General features: G+C 42.2%; 1 protein-coding gene across 1 annotated transcript in view; it reads left to right on the forward strand.

Moving 5' to 3' along the window:
• Positions 1-20,955, forward strand: part of shroom4 (shroom family member 4) — a 65,381-nt gene that overhangs the window by 30,853 nt on the left and 13,573 nt on the right. Inside the window, exons 3-4 of the mRNA XM_034145530.1 lie at positions 10,964-11,176; positions 16,165-18,970. Coding sequence (XP_034001421.1) covers positions 10,964-11,176; positions 16,165-18,970 — 3,019 coding nt within the window. The remainder of the gene's footprint in view (positions 1-10,963; positions 11,177-16,164; positions 18,971-20,955) is intronic.

The following is a 20,955-nucleotide window of genomic DNA, read 5'->3' on the forward strand; positions in this document are numbered from 1 at the left end:
GGACTACACACACACACACACACACACACACGCACACACACCCTGAGTGGTCGTCTCAGTCAAACCTAAATTCCTGGAGGCCAACTTGGACACACACACATGTTAAAAAGATGTTTCTGTGTCATGGAAGAGGAACATTAGGAGAGGATATTCCATTTAACCCTGTGATCTCGCTCGTTATTGATTATTTAGTCTATAAATCGCCTGTAGACACTTTTCAATTCTCATCACACGTCACCAGACCCCACATGCTTTGATTTTGTCTTATAAAGAGACGTGATAAAGTTGGATTTGGACCGAGTGACGGTTTATAAATCACGAGAGAATAGTTTTAGTTTTTTTGGTGCAACTCAAATTCAAAATGAGATTACGATTTAACGAGCAAATCGGTGGAGCCAGAAGAAGATGGACTATGTTCACATGATAGCTGTAAAACGGCTCCACACTGACTTTGCTGTTCAAATGATTTCAACTTTGACCTTGTTTACCGCAAGTGAGGTAACCGTAAAACAAAAGTGTTTTGACCACAAACATCTACGCTGAGCAAAGACCAAATCATGCACTCAAACATATCATTATTATCCGGAGAGGTCTGCTGAACCAAAGCAGAACGTCTTTATTGAAACAGGAAGTATTCATTAGTTGTCGTTACTTCACGACTGCGAGATAAACACATGTGGTCAGTCGGTGATGCAGAGGAACTCGTCACAGCTTAATCCGTTTATTTTAATGACGCCTCACGTTGTTGTTTGCTTTTTAACTGAAACATCAGCTGACACTGACTTCCTGCTGTGGTTAACACTTGAAATGACTTCTATCGAGCACTTTTATCGTACAATTTACTGCCAAAAACACGTCAAAAACATTCCTTATAAAACGGCAGTAATCAGTTAATGAAGAAATATATTCATGCTGTCTCTTCCACTTCACTCGACTGATGGGACATTATCTCATTTTCAAGTCTTTTGGAACATTGCTTCAAAAAAAACCTCTTTTCTTGATTTTCTTGGATGAAATACCTAGAGGACGAGCACTGATTAGACACACACACACACACACACACACACACACACACACACACACACACACACACACACAGCAGTAACAAACAGCGCATTGTGCTGCAGATGCTCAAGTGGACTTCACCCTTCCTGCCATCGACCGCTGGTATGAGCCTAGTCTCACTGTACTGATTACCGGGTATGTGTGTGTGTGTGTGAGAGTCTACAGGTGTGTGTGTATGCACAAAGGCATGTCTACAAGTGTGTGTGGGTCATGCAAAAATCCATAATCAAGGGTGATGAAGGTCTAAAAGGTAGGCAAACAAACTGGGGTCTGATTGCAAACACACACACACACACACACACACACACACACACACACACACACACACACATAAAGCAAACAAATAGGGACTGATTGCAGGCGAAGACAAAGGGACAGGGGAGAGGGGGGGGTGAGGTTGTTTAGGCTTTCTAGCATAGTTAACCCTTTCACCCTTCTGAAGGAAACACAGGGAATGTAAGGAATTTGCTCACATGCATGTATATAACTCTCTCACACACATTCTCTCACACACACACACAGATCTCGGTGGAGTCTGCAGGAGATACAAGTCTCCAGGAAATCCTTTGAAGCCCGCTGAGGGTCTTGGGTTATTAAGTGTTGTGAGGTTGGTTAAACTTCAACAGAGTTAATGCTCACACCTCCCCATGTTTGCTCTGAGAGGTTCAAGTCTGCTCAGGAGAGGATAAAGACTCGCATGGACACTATGTCAGCTGTGGATAATCAACATAAAATCCACGAGGTGGTCATACTCCAACACTGAATGCTAAGCTGCGTAAATGATTGTTTATTACCATTCATAGCTTTCACCAAAGATAGTGAAAAGGTTTAATTTAATGTGAAGCAGCTACAGTTCAATCTCCATCACTGCAGCTAATTAAGTACTTCGTGATTTTTTTTATGCATGTGGCAGGATTACAAGGTAAAAGCAAAACTACTATATGTATATTTGGTAAGAACGGGTACTTTCACACAAGTTAGAAAGTACAATTTCTTACTAAAACTTCTTTAGAGGTTGGCAGGCCAGTTGTTGAAGTTATTATTTAAAGGGGACCTATCATGCAAAATGCACTTTTGTACGTCTTTTCTACATGAATATGTGTCCCCGGTGTTCCAGGGAACTCACCAAGTGTCAGAAAACACAACCCTCTCTATTTTCCTCCATACCCAAATCTCTAAAAAAGGGGCTGCAACGGATCTGATAAAAACTGATCCAGATTTGAACACTGTCCTGACGTCAGGACGGTGGCGCTACGGCTATTGGGCCAACTCCACCAATCAGGAGGAGACAGCCACGGCCATTGCCGTTCGAAAGCGCTGGAGACGCTGTAGTACATATGCCAGGCCTGTAGGTGGTGCTGTTCTCACTGAATCTGCCCTTGCAAAAACAGGGGTAAAAAAGTTCAAATTGAGCGAAATGAGGCATGGCTAAAATGCATGATCTGTTTGGTATTTTGAAAAAAAAAAAGTATAAATATGCCTTATATAGGTATGGTCCTACACTATATTATTCAAATATAGCATGATAGGTCCACTTTAAGTAAACAAGGAATCAGTTGACAGTTGTTTACAGTTTCAGTCGTGTGTCCGGCAAAAAATAACTGAGACGATTTGCTGCTCTTCTCAGTGTTACATAATTTGGATTTGTTCACCTTTTCCACGTGTTATGGAGTAAATTAAATGAAAAAATAAGCAAATACCAGAGTTATAACCCATTGTTGTTATTTCTTGTTTTGGCTAGTTTTTAAGACGCACAAAAATAAAGCACTGTGTTTTTTGGTGGTTTTTTATTAAAAAAAAATCAAAGCTGCGTACAAATTCGTGACATTTGGGTGAAATTAATATATGATTTTATTATAATTTTTCTTTTAAGCTGACAGGCCATATCAGGAAAGTTGTAAAATGTCTAATACAAAAGGTTGCGGGACTTGTGTCGTATTTAATTCCTGCGATAAGTTTTCATTGCCCAGAAAACAATGGTCCTTATCAGCAGTCGTAATAGTCAACGCTATAATTCCTTTAATAACATTCCTGTAACACGCCTAAATAAATACATCCCAGCGATAAGGAGAGTGATAAAAGTGTCCTCTCCTGTTCATCCATCACCTCCAGTTATTGCTTTATGTCTAAAATGATTCCTCAGACTTTAGACCCCCCCCCCCCCCCCCCCTCTCATCTCCGACATTCCCCTTCTTTCACCACACTTTGTTTCTCTCATGTCTCGGCCATCGTGAAAAAAGCCCCCTTGTCTCTGCTTTCTTTGCTACTTCGATCTCTTTTTCATGCTCTGCAAACACACGCTAACACACACACACACACACACACACACACACACACACACACACACACACACACACACACACACACACACACACACACACACACAAGGAGGAAGTACCTCTGCATTTTTCCCTCCCGTCAAACAATAACAGTGAGGAACTCTGGGTATTATTTTAGCAGCCGTGCACCACTTTATCTGCCCTGAACAATACTTCCTCTCCCACTGAATCACACATCCTGCCTGAGAGGGGGCGAGAGAGAGAGAGGGAGAGAGAGAGAGAGAGAGAGAGAGAGGGAGAGAGAGAGAGAAATGTGGAGAGTGCAGGATCGAGCAATAGCCATGTTTTGTCTTCCAGCGAGAGGATCGAGGGAGGAGGAAGAGAGGAAGAGGAGGGAGAGGGGATGTGAGCATCGTAGCTTGGTTTTTCCCTCTTGGTCAGAAGTTGTTATCGGCTTCACTTCTTCAGATGGACATCAGCTCCCGGACACTTTACATACAGACTCTCAGATGTCCACCTGATTCTCTCACCTCAACAGACTTAAGAAGAAGCGATTTACTCTCTGAAAAACTAAGGATTTAGATTAGTCCGTGTTATTGTGCAGACGATCACCTCAGTGATGCTAGGACGTGAACTTGGATCGGTTTGACAGCACATACGAAGTCAGGTAGGTCTTTGCTGAAGCTTCACATCAATGTAGTATTGATATCATCTCTAGTGTAACTTTATTGTCTTGTATCAGAAGTTTGCATCTTTGTCTTTTGGAGTTCGTCATGCTTCTATCTTCTCCGGTAGGGTTTGTCGTGCACACAAATTTCACAAATCAAACTCTTACACACTTTGAATAATCCCTGCCTTGTTCCGAGTCTTTCACCACCTGATTCTCTCACCTCAGCAGACTTAAAAAGCGCAAGAAGAAGTTATTTATTCTCGGAAAACCAAGCATTTCAGATAAGTCTGTGTCACTGTATTAGCGTGTTTTCATGCAGACGATCACCTCTTTAAGGGTTAGGGTTATCAGTGATGCTGGTATCAGTTTGACAGCACATACGAAGTCAGGTAGGTTTTTGCTGAAGCTCCACATCAATTTAGTATTTTCTTACATGACAGACAATCTGAAGTTTGCATCTTTGTCTTTTGGCGCACAGTTCGCCATCTTCTCCGTTAGGGTTTGTTGTACACATGCTGCCTTTCACAAATCAAACACACACTTTTCCTCATCTTACTTACACACTTTGAATAATCCCCACATTGTTCCCGAGTCTTTCCTCTGCCCTGGAAGTCATGTTTTTACAGTTTTCTGTCCTTATCTGTGTGACTGAGTCCAAATCTATTTGTCTGGCTGCCTGTCTGCCATTCGTTCTGTGCTGTATTGAGACTGTGTGTGTGTGTGTGTGTGTGACTCAGATTATGCGTGTTGACCTTTGCGGTATCAGTCAGCTGTTGCAGTTTCTGACCATTAAGTGGGACATTCCAGCAGATCCTTTCATAGAGGCTCATTCAGAGCTGCAACACGGAGAATACATAATTTCTCAGACTTTGACTGCTTTCTTTCTTGTCATTTGTGTCCGTTTTTTGCCTCTTCTGTTTCTCCTGTTTCAAGCACCATTACAGTCTTTTTTGGCGTATCAACTTTATCAGTTTAAGTTCAAACGAAAAACCCTGAGAATACGTTTATTAATAGACTCTTCCCATGTCTTTAAACCTGATTGGATTTCCTGGTTTGTGGTTTGTGGTTAGGGTTTTTCTACGTCAAGGACAGGCTGTTTCCTCCCTTTCTGCCATTTCAAAAATTGCATAAATTCATGTGATTCATATAGAGAGGCGAAGTCCCTCCCTTTCCGGGGGACCTCCATGGGACCTTATTTCGGAAAATTCAAAATTCCATTGAAGTCAATGGAGAGAGAAATATTATCTTTCGATCCCGTTTGAATTGTGCCACGAATTACACATATGATGTTAGTCAATTTAAAAGATAATTTTACAAGTCAAAAAAATAAAAATGTGTCGTAAAACTGTGAAGTAACACTTTTTTTTGTGTGAAACCGCTCAATGAACTCCATCTCCCGTCTCGCAGCACACACCAAGACGGCCGTCACGTTGGCACATTTCACTTCTTTCTTTCAGAATGAGGCGGAAAGTATTAAAAGAGGTGAAAATCACTACAAGTCTGGGCATGTTGAGAGCTGTACATACACACAAGGGGAGTTAGTCGGTTCCTAAGAGCCAGCATGCGGGACCGGGATTCTGGGATTTGTAGTCTTTCTAGTTGCGTATTTTTCATAGTCTTATATTTCAACAGTTTTACGACAAACTGTGACTTTTTTGACATGGAAATGATTTTTTAAGATTGACAAACATCATATGTGTAATTCGTGGCACAATTCAAACGGGATCGAACGACAAGTTTTCTCTCTCCATTGACTTCAATACATACTTTTTCCGAAATAAGGTCCCATGGGTCGGAAGTAGAAGGGCGGGACTTCGCCTCTCTATTCGGCCCTCGCAGAGACAGGTAGCCCACTGGGTTGCAGAGTAAGAAACAGGAAAGGGGGGGGGATTTCTGTGGATTGTTGTATTAACAACTTTGATAATGGCCTTGGTTCCTCAAAGGGACAGCAGTACTTTGGGATGTTTCCTGTGTCCAATAAAGAAAAGCGCCACAGACGTTATGGAGCCATCACAAAGGCTTTACACTCTCCCCATCAAGAAATACTTTTTAGCAGTAAATGTTTGACTTAAGTCTTCAACATAAGTACAACTTCACCTACCAGATACCGAAGTGCATCCTTTTCATGGTTGATGCTTGTCTGCATTTAATGGCACTGCACTGAACTTCTGATGAGAATTTTTCATTTAATGGGACATTAATATACTCCAAACTACTTGTTAGAGAAACTATAAAGAAATTATTCCCCATTAATGACGCTGAAGCTCTGAATTTGTCCAAAATGTTGTCGGTTTTTACATTTCTGAAGAAACACAATTTCATTAAACTGTATTTGTTGATCTTTTTTGCTACAGTATTTCAAAGACTCCATATTTCTAAATGCAGTTTTTACGCATTGAAGCGTGGAAACAATAGGTTTTAAGACCATTAATATCTTACCTGGATGAATATCTTTTGGTCTGCAAATCATTCTCAATGGGATCAATACATGTCCTTTCTTATTGCAAAGGTTATTAAATAAAACCTCTGCACATTTCGATGGTAGAACAAGTGTTGACCTACCATTAAAACAGTACAAAAATATCAATAACTGCTTGTTCGTAGCAAAAACAGCATCGATATATCAGATTTTCAACAGCACAGCTTTGTTTCCATGTAGAAGATGTTGTTCCTCTAACTGTAAATCCCCAAATTGGTGGGTTACATGATGGCCGACCCCCCCTCAGGCACTGCTGTGGAAAAACAGCGATTGGTTTTGTGGTTTTGTGGTTTTGGAAGAACGTTCCCCCCTCTCCCCTGCAAGGCTACAGACCCTTACAGTAGCTTTTCTATGTTCTTAAGTTGCACATTAGTCAGCATTTTTTTAGTCGTTATCATACATTCTCCATCTCTCTCTGGCGTCCCATAGTTTGTTTTGATTCTCCCGGCCCATCAATCTCTGAAAGCTAAACTTCGTGAAAAGAGGAGGTGGTTGGATTCGATAATGGTATTTTGTCTAGTGGAGTTTGGACAGTTCCCACACATATTACCACACACACACATACAGTCATAAACACACACACACACACACACACATGCACAGGCTTAACATAAACTTTCTCAGGGAATAATTTAAGGACGTTGTCGAACAATCATTGGGCTCAGATTGAAATCCCTCTCAAAGAGCAAGGACCAGGAAACTAGAGTGTTTATTTTGGAAATGGTTCCAGAGCTCCCGCTTTATCATAAACAATAATACTCAGAAATGGTCCTTTTTCCTTTCCCTCGCGGTGCCAGGATCCGCATTCCTCTCCTAAAATTGCACCTCCAAATGTTTCTCAGAAATACCTAGAATAGCCCGATATTATTGTTTTTTCTTACAATGTACTTTTAGTTTGAGAATCCTAACCAAAGACTCTTTTCGAGGACTGTCGGTGGGAACACATCTCTTTATTGACCTCTGTTGTTGTACCCATCTAGATTTTGGCTCAGTTTTAAGAGCTGTTCTCAAGTCCAAGTCAACAGAACCAAGTCCCTGTCAAGTTAATTGAAACAGTTACAATCTAGGTTCAAGTCCTGTCTCAAACTCAAGTCAATCCAGACTAGTTCAATTCAAGTCTGAAGTCAAATCAGACAAATCCAAGTCTAGTCCAAAGTCAAATGAAACAAGTCCTGGTCAAGAATGTGTCTTGTGAAGTTTAAAGCCTACAAGTGTACTCAAGAGTGTCCCTTTCAAGTCATGTTTGGAGACTAGTCAAGTGTCAAATCAAACAAAACAAGTCCATTTCAAGTTCAAAACGTGTTAAATTTCACGTAGATTGATACAAGTCAATATCAAGTAAGAGTCCTACGTAAGAGCCACAGACTTTATGGAGCCATGACAAAGGCTTTGGAAACCTTTTTTTTTACACAGATAAGTAAAACTTCACCTACCAGATACAGAAGTGCATCCTTTTCATTGTGGATGCTTATCTGAATTTGTCCAAAGTCAAATGAAACAAGTCCCGGTAAAGAATGTGTCTTGTGAAGTTTAAAGCCTACAAGTGTACTCAAGAGTGTCCCTGTCTAGTCATGTTTGGAGACTAGTCAAGTGTCAAATCAAACAAAACAAGTCGATTTCAAGTTCAAAACGTGTTAAATTTCACGTAGATTGGAACAAGTCAATATCAAGTAAGAGTCCTACGTAAATTGAGGAAAGTCTGGTTTGACCTTAGTTGTGTGTCAAATCAATTAAGACAAGACTGAATCATTGTCAAATCTTCTTAAATCTCAAGATAAACAAGACAAGTCGGAGTCAAGTTCAAATGTTGTCAAATATTAACTCATGTCCAAGTCAAGACGCAAGTATGTCAAGTCGAGTTCAAGTAAATTACGAGCCGTTTTAAGTCAGTCAACACAAGACTAAATCAAGTTTGAGTTTCAGTAAATCTCAACTGCTTATTTGTCCAAGTCAAGTGTCAAGTCAGTGAACGTCAACTTTGAGTGATGTCAAGTAGGGCTGTGCAATTAATCGTATTTTAATCTCGATTACGATTTTGGCTTGCAACGATTACGAAAACAATGTAATCGAATAAAACGATTATTATTTTTATAAAAAAAAAAAAAAAAAAAAAAATTATTATTGGTTTTTCAGTTGAATTATACTTAAAGTTCAGGGTAATCAACTGTTAAAAACATACTGTTCAAATTTTCTTTTCAATATATGGATGTTTTCAAAGTAAATGGATAATCGTTTTTAATAATCGTGATATCAATTATTGACCAAAATAATCGTGATTATGATTTTTGCCATAATCGCACAGCCCTAATGTCAAGTCAACTGCTGTCATTTAGCTTTGTACGTTAATTCTCTCCAGCAGCAGTTTTCCCAACTGGTAATAATCCTAAACGCATAATGGATCATTCAGACACAGAAAAAGGCACATGTATACCTGACTATCTTTGTTTAAAGCTCGCAGGGCTTTGCAGGGGGTTGAGTTGAATCTGGCTCTCATATGGTATCGGAAGTGTGTGTAAAGGGAATTAGTGAATATCATGGGATACGCAGGAATGTCTGGCTTTCGGATCAAACTGGAGAACTTACTGTACATGTTGGATGAGTTTTTAATGGCACCCCAACAGAAGTCCAAACAAATGTTGAAGACGCTGTTTCCACAGGATTTGGGTTGGCAACAAAACCCCTGCTGTGTAGCTCTAGGTTTCCTGTGAGACAAGTTCTACTGTGGTTGCAAATAAGGATGTCTTCTTAGCCTTCTTTCCTGGATAAGTCATTGCATTTAACCCCAAAGAAATGTATGTTTATTCAGTAGTGGTTGGACAAGAGGAAGTTGCAGAATGGAAAAAGTGGCGTAGTGTATTAAAAGGAAATAAGAGTGGGTGTCATGGGAAAAAGATGACAACCTCCATTTATATATTGGACATTTTTATACACAGCAGCTTAATGTATGCTTGGTTCAAATCTAAAGGTTACTTATGTTAATATACATCAGTCAATAGTTATCAGTGCCAGCAGACCGTCAATCTCCAATGGCGGTTATAATGACCTCCAAACCAAATGTCTGGTCGTTAATGCAAAAGATTGATCAAAGAATCTCTAGATAAGATAAGATGGAACTTTATTTATCGTATATGTAGGCGTTTATAGCAGTGACAGGGTCAGAGTGAAAATCAGGATTCACACAAGGTAGAAAATAAAGATAAAATAGAATACGAATTAAAATAATAATAATACAACATTTAAGAATAAAGTGATAAAGTAACTGTTGAAACAAGATATCACAGTTAAAAGTTGAGCATTTGAATGACATATGTTGTCAGAAACCCATTTGGACTCATAAAACAACTACAATTACGAAAACAAACATCCAGAAGTAATGTGTGTGTCTCTAATATACTGTCTAGCACGTTTATAGCAATGACAAACAACATATCAGCAGGAGCGGACTGGGACTAAAAATCAGCCCGGGACTCTCGACCGGCCCACCTCGGTACCGCAAGTAAATACCGCTAGTAAATTGTCAACGGGGGTGCTGGTGACTTACCCGACCGGCCCACTTCAGTACCGGCCCATCGGGATTCGTCCAGAACGTCCCGATGGCCAGTCCGCCACTGCATATCAGTAATAAAACTAATTTACAGCTTCCGAAATGACTATACAATTGAGTTATTTTATCTCTTAAAGTGGACCTATCATGCTATATTTGAATAATATATTGTAGGGCCATACCTATATACGGTATATTTATACGTTTTCTTTTTCAAAATACCAAACAGATCATGCATTTTAGCCATGCCTCATTTTGCTCTATTTTGCTCTCCTCCAGCCCTGTTTTTGCATGCGCTGCAGCTGACCACGCCCCCCTGCAAAGGAGGGGGCCGAGTTACGAATGTTACCATGCTGTTACCATGCCACGACAACCTCTCATTCCCCTGATAGGTGGAGAGTTGGCCATATAGGCGGAGCTCCTCCGTCCTGACGTCAGAGAAATGTTCAAATCTGGATCAGTTTTTATCAGATCCGTTGCAGCCCCTTTTTTAGAGATTTGGGTATGGAGGAAAATAGAGAGGGTTGTGTTTTCTGACACTTGGTGAGTTCCCTGGAACACCGGGGACACATTCATGTATAAAAGACGTACAAAAGTGCATTTTGCATGATAGGTCCCCTTTAAATATACAATAATAAACCTCATGAAGGCAGGAGTTATTGCAGGGCTGCTGTATTAGTTTAAGCAAAGTTCACCTAATACATTCGTAACTCTTGTGATCATTTTTGTGTCATTATTGATGCTTAACGGGCACATTTTTCCATTCTGTAACTTCCTCTCGTTCGTTTCACCACTACTGAATAAACCTCAAGTTATTTTGGCTAAATGCAATGACGAGAGATAAAGAGCACTTCCTGTACGTAACAATGGTTTGTCGTCGCCATCGTTCCTCACCTGATTTTCTCCCTCTCTTCTTCATCCTTTAGGCGCAGCGTTCCCGTTATCCGGCCGCCTTCCTGGCACCTGACGAAGCTTTCGGAGTTACCCCTCCCTCCCCCTCCTCCTCCTCCATCACCTCCTCCTCCTCCACCCTGCCTTCCCCCCACAGACTCCCCTCCTCTCCCCCCTCCTCCCCCTCTGTCTGCCATGCAGCTCCACCCCGGCCCCTTCACACTACCCTGGCACTCCACCGACAACAGGTGAGCAGTCAATTCAAATTCAAAGGTTTTATTGTCATGTGCACAAAGCTACGGTGTAGACCTGAGCTCCTCCAACAATGCAACATATATAAGGAAATACAAAATCGTTTGTTGATCAAGGCTTAATGTGATGAAGGGTTACATCATGTTGTGAATAATTACTTTAAACTCAATTAGAGTGGAATGCTCTTAACATCCCGATAGCAACGAATAAATGAAATGTTTTGACAATAAATACATACAAATATATCATCTGTGGAAGCCGTAGTACTGTAAAAAGCACGACCAATCATCTGAGCCGGCCCGGCTAAAATAACTGGATGGCCTACCTGCCTGTCAGCCTTCCATCTGTGCACAAACTTATCTCGTGCCCTCATTGGTCATGTGCGCGTTCGTGTGCGTTGGAGGAGGGGCTCTGTGAGGAAGTGGCTGATTCTTTTCGGCTGTGTATTTTCAAATTCTAGCGCACTCGAGCTGGTTTCTCCATTCTTACCTACCCCACCTTTAATGATTAGAAGTTAGAGTACGAATGTGCAATGAAAAAAAGATGTATATACAAAAAATAACACTAAATAAATAAAAATAAGAAATAGTAGTAACTGCATAAAAAGTTGTACAACAGTAAGTAAAAGTATATACATAGAAACAACTCAAACTTGCCTGATGTGCAGATTTAAGCACACAGTGAGTCATTCTGTGTGTTTAAGTCAAACACAGTGAGCGGATGACTCCATCGGTCGTCGGCTGAAAGTCACTGGCTGGGGGGTTTTTGGTAACCAGGAAGCAGGTGACATCACCGTGTTTAAAATCAACACTTCTGCCCACGCAGGAAGCCCATTGGTCTATTTTTGGCTTCTATTTAAACATTCCGAAGTGATAACCAATCAGATCTGTTCTTTGTCCGTCTGTCTCTGGTGGGTGACGTTGGTTTTGACATTCCCTTTATTTGACGAGGTTAAATCAAATGGTCTTATTTCATCTTAGAATATGATTTCTTTTTTTACCAGGTGATGGTCGTTGTGTAGGCTTTTTAATCCCATGTAAGGATGATGAATTGACGTCTTAAAATGTCTTAAATAATCACATCTTAAAAGCCTGAAGTCCAATAAAAGACTGGAGGGATTAATCCATTTTTAAGTTGGTTACACACCTTGATAGGACATGGATATTTTTATATAATTGCGTAACCATTAGGACAATAGGCTGAATTGTCCATTCAGTCGTCTTTGTATTACAGCATGATCTCACAAAGCTGAAGTGTAACCCTTTAAAGGAAAGAGGAAGTTACCGCAGTCTGTATATTGACTCACAATAAAAATAGTCTTTGTTAGTCAGCTTCACGGTGGATGACGTCAGCTTCTTGTATTCATTTTGATAGGAATCAGTGATATAATGCACCCCGATTAGATTGAATGGTCCCATGAGGATTAGATAGCAGTGTGTGTTTGTGTTTTTGTGTGTGTGTGGGTCTTTTATTCCCACAGTTTGTCTTTGCACACATACACACACACACACACACACACACACACACACACACACACACACACACACACATACACAGAAGCATCTGATGAGGAGGCAGCTCCCGGCATAACTCTGGACAATGGCATGTGACTCCCAGAACATGTGGACAAAGAGAGGAAGACATTCAATAAACTGTGTGAAGCAGAGGGACATTTTGTACAGGCTGTTTTTATGGAAGTACTTAAACAAAATATGCAAGTGTTTGAGGAAAGAATACACCAGTTTCTGAGCTAAACTGCTTATACTTTGAGCTATTGAGCTGGGTTTTCTGAACACACATGTTTCATCGTGTACAGTAGTTGTGTTTGAGCGTTTTCTGTGTCAGCCCTCACACTCACATGTTCCACATTTGACGTTTGATTGGGCGGGAGTGACTGTCATTTCCTGTCCAGCTCCCGTCTCATTTCCTCTGTTCCTCTTTCTGTCACCCAGGTCAAATCTATACAACAGCCCATCCTTTTTCATTCATTGCTCACTTCCTTTAAAGACAGTTTTCTCATGCAGATAATGACACCGTTTCCCACTAGTATCAATATGCAACTGCTGTGTTTTACCTTTCAAGGCAGCCATTGTTTTCCATTTAAAGCAGTTCTTGAAACTATAGCTGAGACACTTGCTGTGCATTGAATATGCCTAACAGACTTGTCAGATTATCAAAACCAATTGCTCTGCGGGGAAAATGTGACTTTTGCTATCCTCTTTACAATAACATGTTCAGAAATAATAGACTTGAAGTTCATGGAGATGGATTAAACAAGTTTCAAGAGCAAAAGGTTGCCAAACAAAGCCCATTCTTTTCTAAAACATCGAAGAATTCCTTGCAAAATTGATGTAATATAAAAACAATATTTGTAATAAATGGGCTTAAGCATCCAAAACCACTTTCATAGATTTTATTTACATAGTGCAATAATGATGAGTGCATAAAAAGACAAATTACCTCCACAAATTCTGCAGACCACTAAAAAATATCTGAGCCCATAATGATATTTTTATAAGATTACCTTGTGGTAAAACACTTTTTAAGATCAGTTTTCAGATCTTTCAATGGATCGTAAACCATAAATACCACAGAAACAGCCCAAGGATATTCAACTTTCTCCTTACTGGTTTCACATCAAAGCCCTTTGAGAAATGTCTTTCTTCTCCAACCTCTCCTCTGTCTCCTTGGCAACGTTCCCTATTGTTTGAATAAGACAGCAAAGAAATACAAAGGGAGAGTTACCACTCGCTCTTTTTTTTATAGGGAAAAATACCACAATAAAATGAAAATGACATTTTTGTTGGATTCTCAAAGGGAATTGGATTTCAACCAGTGGGTGCCCCTACCTTCTGGATTTACTATCCATACTCCCATTCCCTTAGCTCTACTTACGCTGGAAAGAACTCCCTTTCATTTAGTCTTATGTGGTTTTCTTAACCCTTAGATGCCCGAGTGACTGGACCCTACACTCTTCCTCTAAAAGGACCCGTATTAGAATAATATGTGTTTTTATGTCATTTTGGTTAAGAAAAATGTCTTGTATAACATTTAGTATTATATTTTGGTTCACACTAGAAATATTTTATATTTAATTTTTCACCATTTATAATTTTAGACATTTCTTTTACATTTTGAAAAAAAACATTTTCCCATAGGATTCCATAGAAAATGCATGCGGGTCAGTTTTGACCCACTTATGGAAGCTTGGGGTACTAATACAAAAACTACAATTTCTTAAAATGTAAATTAAAAATGTGAATGGCATGATATCCAAAACATGTTTTTTGAGGAATTGCTGGAATATGAAATGATAGAAAAATTTAATTACAAAGATACTTCAAGAAAACCACCTCACCGGGTCCAAAAAGACCCTCTTATGCATCTAAGGGTTAAGAAGTTGATATTGTTGGGAAAACCATTCTTTCTGTGTTCTTTTTACTCAATTTGTTTGTCTTTTTTTCTGGCATTTCTAACCCTAACCCTTATACAGTGAGAATGAGAGGGGAACAGAGGAGAGGGTTATTTGAACAACAATCACTGTGATTGCATACTAAGCAGTTGTTGAGGAGAAATATCTTCCCTTGCTTTTTCTTGAGGTTTGAAGGTTTTTGCGAGATTTCTTTCCATATCTGAAAAAGGATAGCAGGTGCCATATGTTGGAAAAAGTATGTTGGAAAAAAGCGTCATTTTGGATTGCATTCATATTTGATGTTAAGGAGATGGGACAGCAAGAATCCACATGAAGAAGAAAGGAATGAATAGAGGAAGAGAGGAATCAAGGGGATAGCTTTGAGATTTTGACTTCAGGCATTTGGAATTGATGAGGAGGAAATCCCTCACCGCCTTTAGAAGCTTCCCCTGAGGGTCTTTGAAAACACATGGGGCTGCCGTGGATCTTCGGCTCACGACTGATAGAAAACAGATTCCCCAGCTGTACAGTTCAAAAGTTATGTTCCAGAACGACACACTTTATACGTCTCGAGGGGGATACCGCAACTTGTCACTTGAAAAATAAAAGATGACTTATTTGATGTAGTTTCTCAATAGTTTTTTTTACCACTGTTGTAGGAATGGTTCCGATTTTTCACTATAAAATGTCAAAAGTCAATGACAAGTGCCAATTGGAAGTTTCCAGAGACCAAAGTGACGTCACAAGGCGATCTTTTACTTTCTGACTACGCAAAGTGTTCCCAATAGGGGCGTTCACACCAAGTTCTTTTCCCACATCAGAACTAAAAGAGTTCTCATGAACTAAAGCAGATCGCGTTCACACCGCAATTAGTTCCTGGGGGTGGATTAGGCAAATGAAGCCGCTGACGTCATTTCTTCTTCTTCTACTTTGGGTTTACTGGCAGGCCGCAAACAACTTCACGGCGTATACTGCCACCCGAAGTCCCCGGCCGGAAGTCCCCGGAGTTGGGGAAGGCTTCAGTAGAAGCTGCTGGGACTCCCAGCAGCTTCTACTGAAGCCTTCAGAGTAAATCGCCAGAACACCGACACCTCCTCATCTCCACCGCTCCCATGTTTTCTTTTGTGTTGCCATAAGTTAGTCTCTCTACGTTGGTGCGCTGGGCTAATGCTAATGCTAATAATGCTAATGCGAGGATAATAAAATGGCGGCTTCACAAAACTTTTTGGGAGTTTTACGGGGCGTGGTTTGCAATCCGCCCAGCCCATCAGAAATGGGAACCTTTTTCTCCCACGAAAGTACCTGCTCTCTAGCAGGGACTACAAAGGGGGTAAAAATGGTTCTGATTAACTAATTTAGTTCAGGGGGCTTTTTGGTGTGAATGCAAATATATCTGAGTTCTGATGAACTATTGTGGGAAAAGTACTCCGGTGTGAACGCGCCAAATGGCTTACATTGCGTCATCAGAAGGTGTACGCAAAGGGTTGCATGATGTCTGCAGTTGTTCGGGAATATATTCAAGCATTTAAACGACAATTAAGTTGATGTTCTTTGTCTTCTTTGTCTTTGCAGTGACTTACAGTGGGGTCAGCTGTCCAGACCTTACTCCTCCACGGACCGAAGCAGTTCCCTGGGCTCCATGGAAAGCTTGGACACACCAACACCCACACCGCAGACATACTCTGACTCCCATATTTCCCCCGTCGACCCCACCCTCTTCAACAACAAAAGAGACTCTGCCTACAGCTCATTCTCCGCCAGCTCAAACACATCTGACTACGCAACGGTGCCACTAAGGCCCGGTGAAGCCTGCTCCATGGATAACCTCCTGCAGGGGCTGGGGCCATCTTGTCAAGGCTACACTGTCGGTGATACCTCGACCCTGGGGAGTTCATCTAGCGAGGCCCCGGATGACTTGCAGCTTATTGTTCTCAAGTCCAGGTCGCTCACCAGGCCGAGATCTAAAAACGTTGAGATAAAAGAGAGGCCTTCCTCCTACTGTTATGAGGAGGAGCGGAGGGGAGGAGACTTTGAGATCATAAGAAATGGAGAAAGAGCAGCTGAGAGAAAGATGAACCCTCCTCAGCCTCCGACCAGGAAGGACAGTTTTAGGGCAACTCGGAGTCGCCCGAACGCCGCCAACAAACGTTGCGTCTCTGCTCCCATTGACCTTTCCAGCGTTCCCTTTTACCAGGAAGTCAAGTCCTCTCTGAATGTTGAATCAGGAATTCAAAACGGCTTCCCTGCACCAGAGGAATGTGGTGAGAATTGTAAAGAGGATACCCTGAACTCGCACTATATCCAAAGACAGACTGAAGACATTCGACATATCCGATGTGATATCAGTGCTAATAAAGACTACAATACAGAAACCACCTCAGAGACGTCCTCCCTAGTCCCCATGACTTCTCCTTGTCCTGCCTCCTTACCTGCCGAATCCTCCATGGATGTTCAAGAGCGATCTCGTATCACGCACTCAGAGATCAAGCACTCCCCGACGGGGCTTCACCGGCACAGCGCCCCCGCTAAACTCCTCGCTACACAGCTCCAGTTATTGGACTGTGAAAGTGACGGATCTTCATTGGAGCCTCGCAATCCGTCGGATACTTCTGATCCCTCCTTGTCCTCGTCTAGCAGCCAGTGGTCCTATTCATCGCTCCAGCCCACGAGGGAAGACCAAGAAACTTCTCACAACCACCCCAACGGACCGTCAAATAAATGGGGAGGTAGCCGTTGCTCAACCCCGGGATCTGTGTTCTTGGAAGATGACGAGGAGAGGCGAAATGGAACCACAGTTGAGCATCACCACCCTTGGGGCCGATCAGCGAGTGTCCCTGAGGACCCAACTGGATCGTCAATCAAGGGACAGTTGAGCTCAGACCAGATACTTGAGAGAGATTTCCAGCCTCTTAGTGCTGCTGCTAGTATGGATACTTTACTGGAAGAGCAGAGAGCAGTGGATAGAGGTAACATTGAGGAGAGTGTAGTAGGAGAGGACATGAAGAGGTCCCCGGCGTCTAGGAACCATCGCAGGAACCGCCGTCGCAACGAGCGATTTGCGACCAACCTCCGTAACGAGATCCAGAGGAAAAAGGCCCAGCTTCAGAAGAGCCGGGGCCCAGGAGGGTTGCTCTGTAGTGGGGAAACTGTGAAGGAGGAGGAAGGTCCAGACCTCAATGAGGAAGGGGACGACCAAGACCTGCCTGTCCAGGAAAGGATTACCAAAGTTGCATTCGCCCGACCTGTTAGTCCCCAAATAGATGCCATCACCACAGCACCGGTCGAGAAAGCAAGTGATGTTTTGCAGACTCAGTCCACAAGCTACACTCAAGACAACAACCTATCCAGGTCCGTACAGATTCTGGACCCAGGAGTGCCACATTTTGGTGTTGGCGTCCGAGTGGTGGAGGAACCGGCTCCTGCTGGTAAAGCCCGTCGCTGGCGTTGGACACCAGAGCACAAACTCCAACCAGAACCCGAATCAGAACGACGGTGTAGAATCTTGGATAAGGATCCGTTGGGACTCACAGGATCACGGCATGGGGTTTGTGCCTTCTCATCTTCATCCTCATCCTCATCTTCATACACTCGGTCCTCTTCTCGGAAGGACGTGTCCGAAATCCTTCCGTTTGCCGATAGAATGAAGTTTTTCGAGGAGACGAGCAAGAGCATATCCGGGCTTAATATGTCGAGTCGGAGGCAGAAAAAACCCCTCCAACAATCGGAGCACCAGGGAGGGGAGATTGGTCAACACCCAACCCAGAGAAGATACTCCTACCAGGGGGGACTTCTGCAGGAAAGCGACCTCCTCTCAAACTCTATGGAGGCCAGGAGGCTTTCTATGAGTACCAGCAGGGAGAGGCAGAAGGAGAAGGAGAGAGAACAAGCGAGGGAAAGGGAGGAGAGGGCAAGGGAACGAGATAGAGAAGACAGGCTGAGAGAAAGGGAGAGGGAAAGAAAAGAGAGGGATTTGGAAATGGAGAGGGCAAGGCTGAGGGAGATTCAGCGGGAGAGGGAACGAGAGGAGAGGGTGAGACAGTGGGGAAGGGAACGAGAGAGAGAGCTGGAGAGGGAGAAGGACATAGAGAGGGCCAGAGAGCAGGAACGTCTCACAAAAGAAAGAGAGGAAGTGCTGAAGAGGGAGAAGGAAAGGGAAGATGCTCAGCTCAGCTCACATCAGGAGTTGTATGGCGTCAAAGACAGAAATCAAGACTTCCAACACATCTTCCAGCCTAAGCCTCAGACGTTCTCCCATAGCCAAACCCAGAATCATGTCCCTCGATCGGCTTTCCATCCCGTCAACACCCCATCCCAGCCAATGGAGAGCCAGCAACCGCTTCAGCAGGGATACACAGCGAGGAGCTACACACCCACAGAGGTAAGAGTGCTGCGCTCATTCAAACATGCATCAATACATTCGCAAATCCTGTTTCCCCCCCCCCCCATTGATCAAAGACACGTGCCGGTTTTTTTACGGGTCATGAAGGAGTCAGGGGTCGCCGGGGTTAGCTCTCTGTAGAGTTTGCTTTCCTGGGATCTGGATTATAAACTTGTCTCTGTCAGGTTTATGGACAAACAGAGACAGAGAGTGACATGTGGCCTGAAGGAGTAGATGATAGAGATCTGGAGTGAGTTGAAGTTTTGGTCAGTTGCCATTTGGTCTTGAAATACATTCACTCAGAGGTGAGATACATATCACTTTATGATTTATTGAAGTGGCACAAGTTTGTTTTTCTACATAAATTAGACTGTCCTGCTTGATCTTTTGTGTATAGGGGTTGGTACGCTGTTGCCGGGCAGGATTCACTTAATTGTTAAATTGTTGGAACAAAGGGTGGCCTGCAACCAAACCATTATTGTCAACACATCTGATAAACAAATATCTATAGTCACTTTTGCACAACCTTGAGACCTGAAAACCTAATTTTTAAGGCATCAATCTTGTTGGGACATAAACACGTTGTAATTGCAGCCATTAACAAGTATGTTTACAAGGCAAACAGATCGCCAGCAGCAGGCCGAGCTGAATAACAGCCTGTGACCCAGCAGCACTGAAACCAAGTAACGCCTCCCAGAGAGAAAGATAAACTGTACAGCTTGCTGAAATCAGACTGTGGTTTGGGTCTGAGCTTAAATGACCACTGGAGACTGAAAAGTATCTTTAAAACCAGAAAGGGTATTGAGTGGTCACACTTGGATGGTGGGGTAGCAACTCGCTCCAAGTTCTCCGTGGTTGAACGGTTGGTTTGTAGTCGATCCTCGCATCCTGCATGCGGTCAGAGTCTGAAACTCTCATTGAAAATTCAAATAGCTCCTGGAGCTGAGAGAGATTGGGCAACAGCGGCGAACACTTGTGTCAGCGATAATAGCAGCGTTGGGTTACTTTGTCCACCACATATTTATTCGAGTGTCTTGGCGGGGGGTGCAGCCCTCGGTCTAAACGTTTGACTCTTCTGTGAACTTCAGCCCATTAGTAACCTTATCATGTGACCCCGAGCAAAGCTAAACTGACATTAGCCTTGGCCTCGATGTATCCAGCAGATATGTTGTGTTGTTTCCCTGTGTTTTTAGAGACCTCAGGGGAGTCTTTAACCCCCCCCTTCTCCCCCCCCCCCCATGTTGGGATCCTTTTCAAATGAAAGGTTGTTGCTTTGATGGCACACAGATAACCCCATGCGTTGAATTCCTGTTTCATATCTGCAGCTGACAACGTCCAATATTTATAACGCTAACAGATGTTCTAGATCAGGGGTGTCAAACTCAAGGCCCGGGGGCCAAATCCGGCCCGCGACTTCATTTAATGCGGCCCCACAAGAGCTCTGAAAGAATATAATATGTTTATTATACGGTTACATGCCGATTTACAGAAGCACGTTGCCCATAAACTACATATCCCACAATGCATCTCAAATTTGACTTTTTTTCTCAGAATTTGACTTTTTTTCTCATAATTTGACTTTTATTTTTATAATCATTTTGTGACATTTTGTAGACTTCTGCTTTCAGACGTAGTTAATGATGAAGTTATTACCCTATCCGATAATAATCCAATGCAGAGGCAATAATGTAATATAATACATTATTTTATATATATTAAATATTTATATATGTATTTTTATATATAGTCTTAAAGTTACAACCGGCCCTTTGAGTGCAACCATAATGCTAATGTGGCCCGTGATGAAATTGAGTTTGACACCCCTGTTCTAGATGGACGAAAGGGTTGTGATAAGACAGACACACACATCGAAATACACTCGTGCAAAATGAAACACGTACATATCAAGACGTACATGTCATCTCTCACGATACAATCCAAACACACAGTTCCCAATTTTGAGTAAAATTCAGTTCATTCATGTT

The sequence above is a fragment of the Trematomus bernacchii genome, unplaced genomic scaffold, assembly GCF_902827165.1.
Source record: "Trematomus bernacchii unplaced genomic scaffold, fTreBer1.1, whole genome shotgun sequence".
Classification (NCBI taxonomy): Eukaryota; Metazoa; Chordata; class Actinopteri; order Perciformes; family Nototheniidae; genus Trematomus; species Trematomus bernacchii.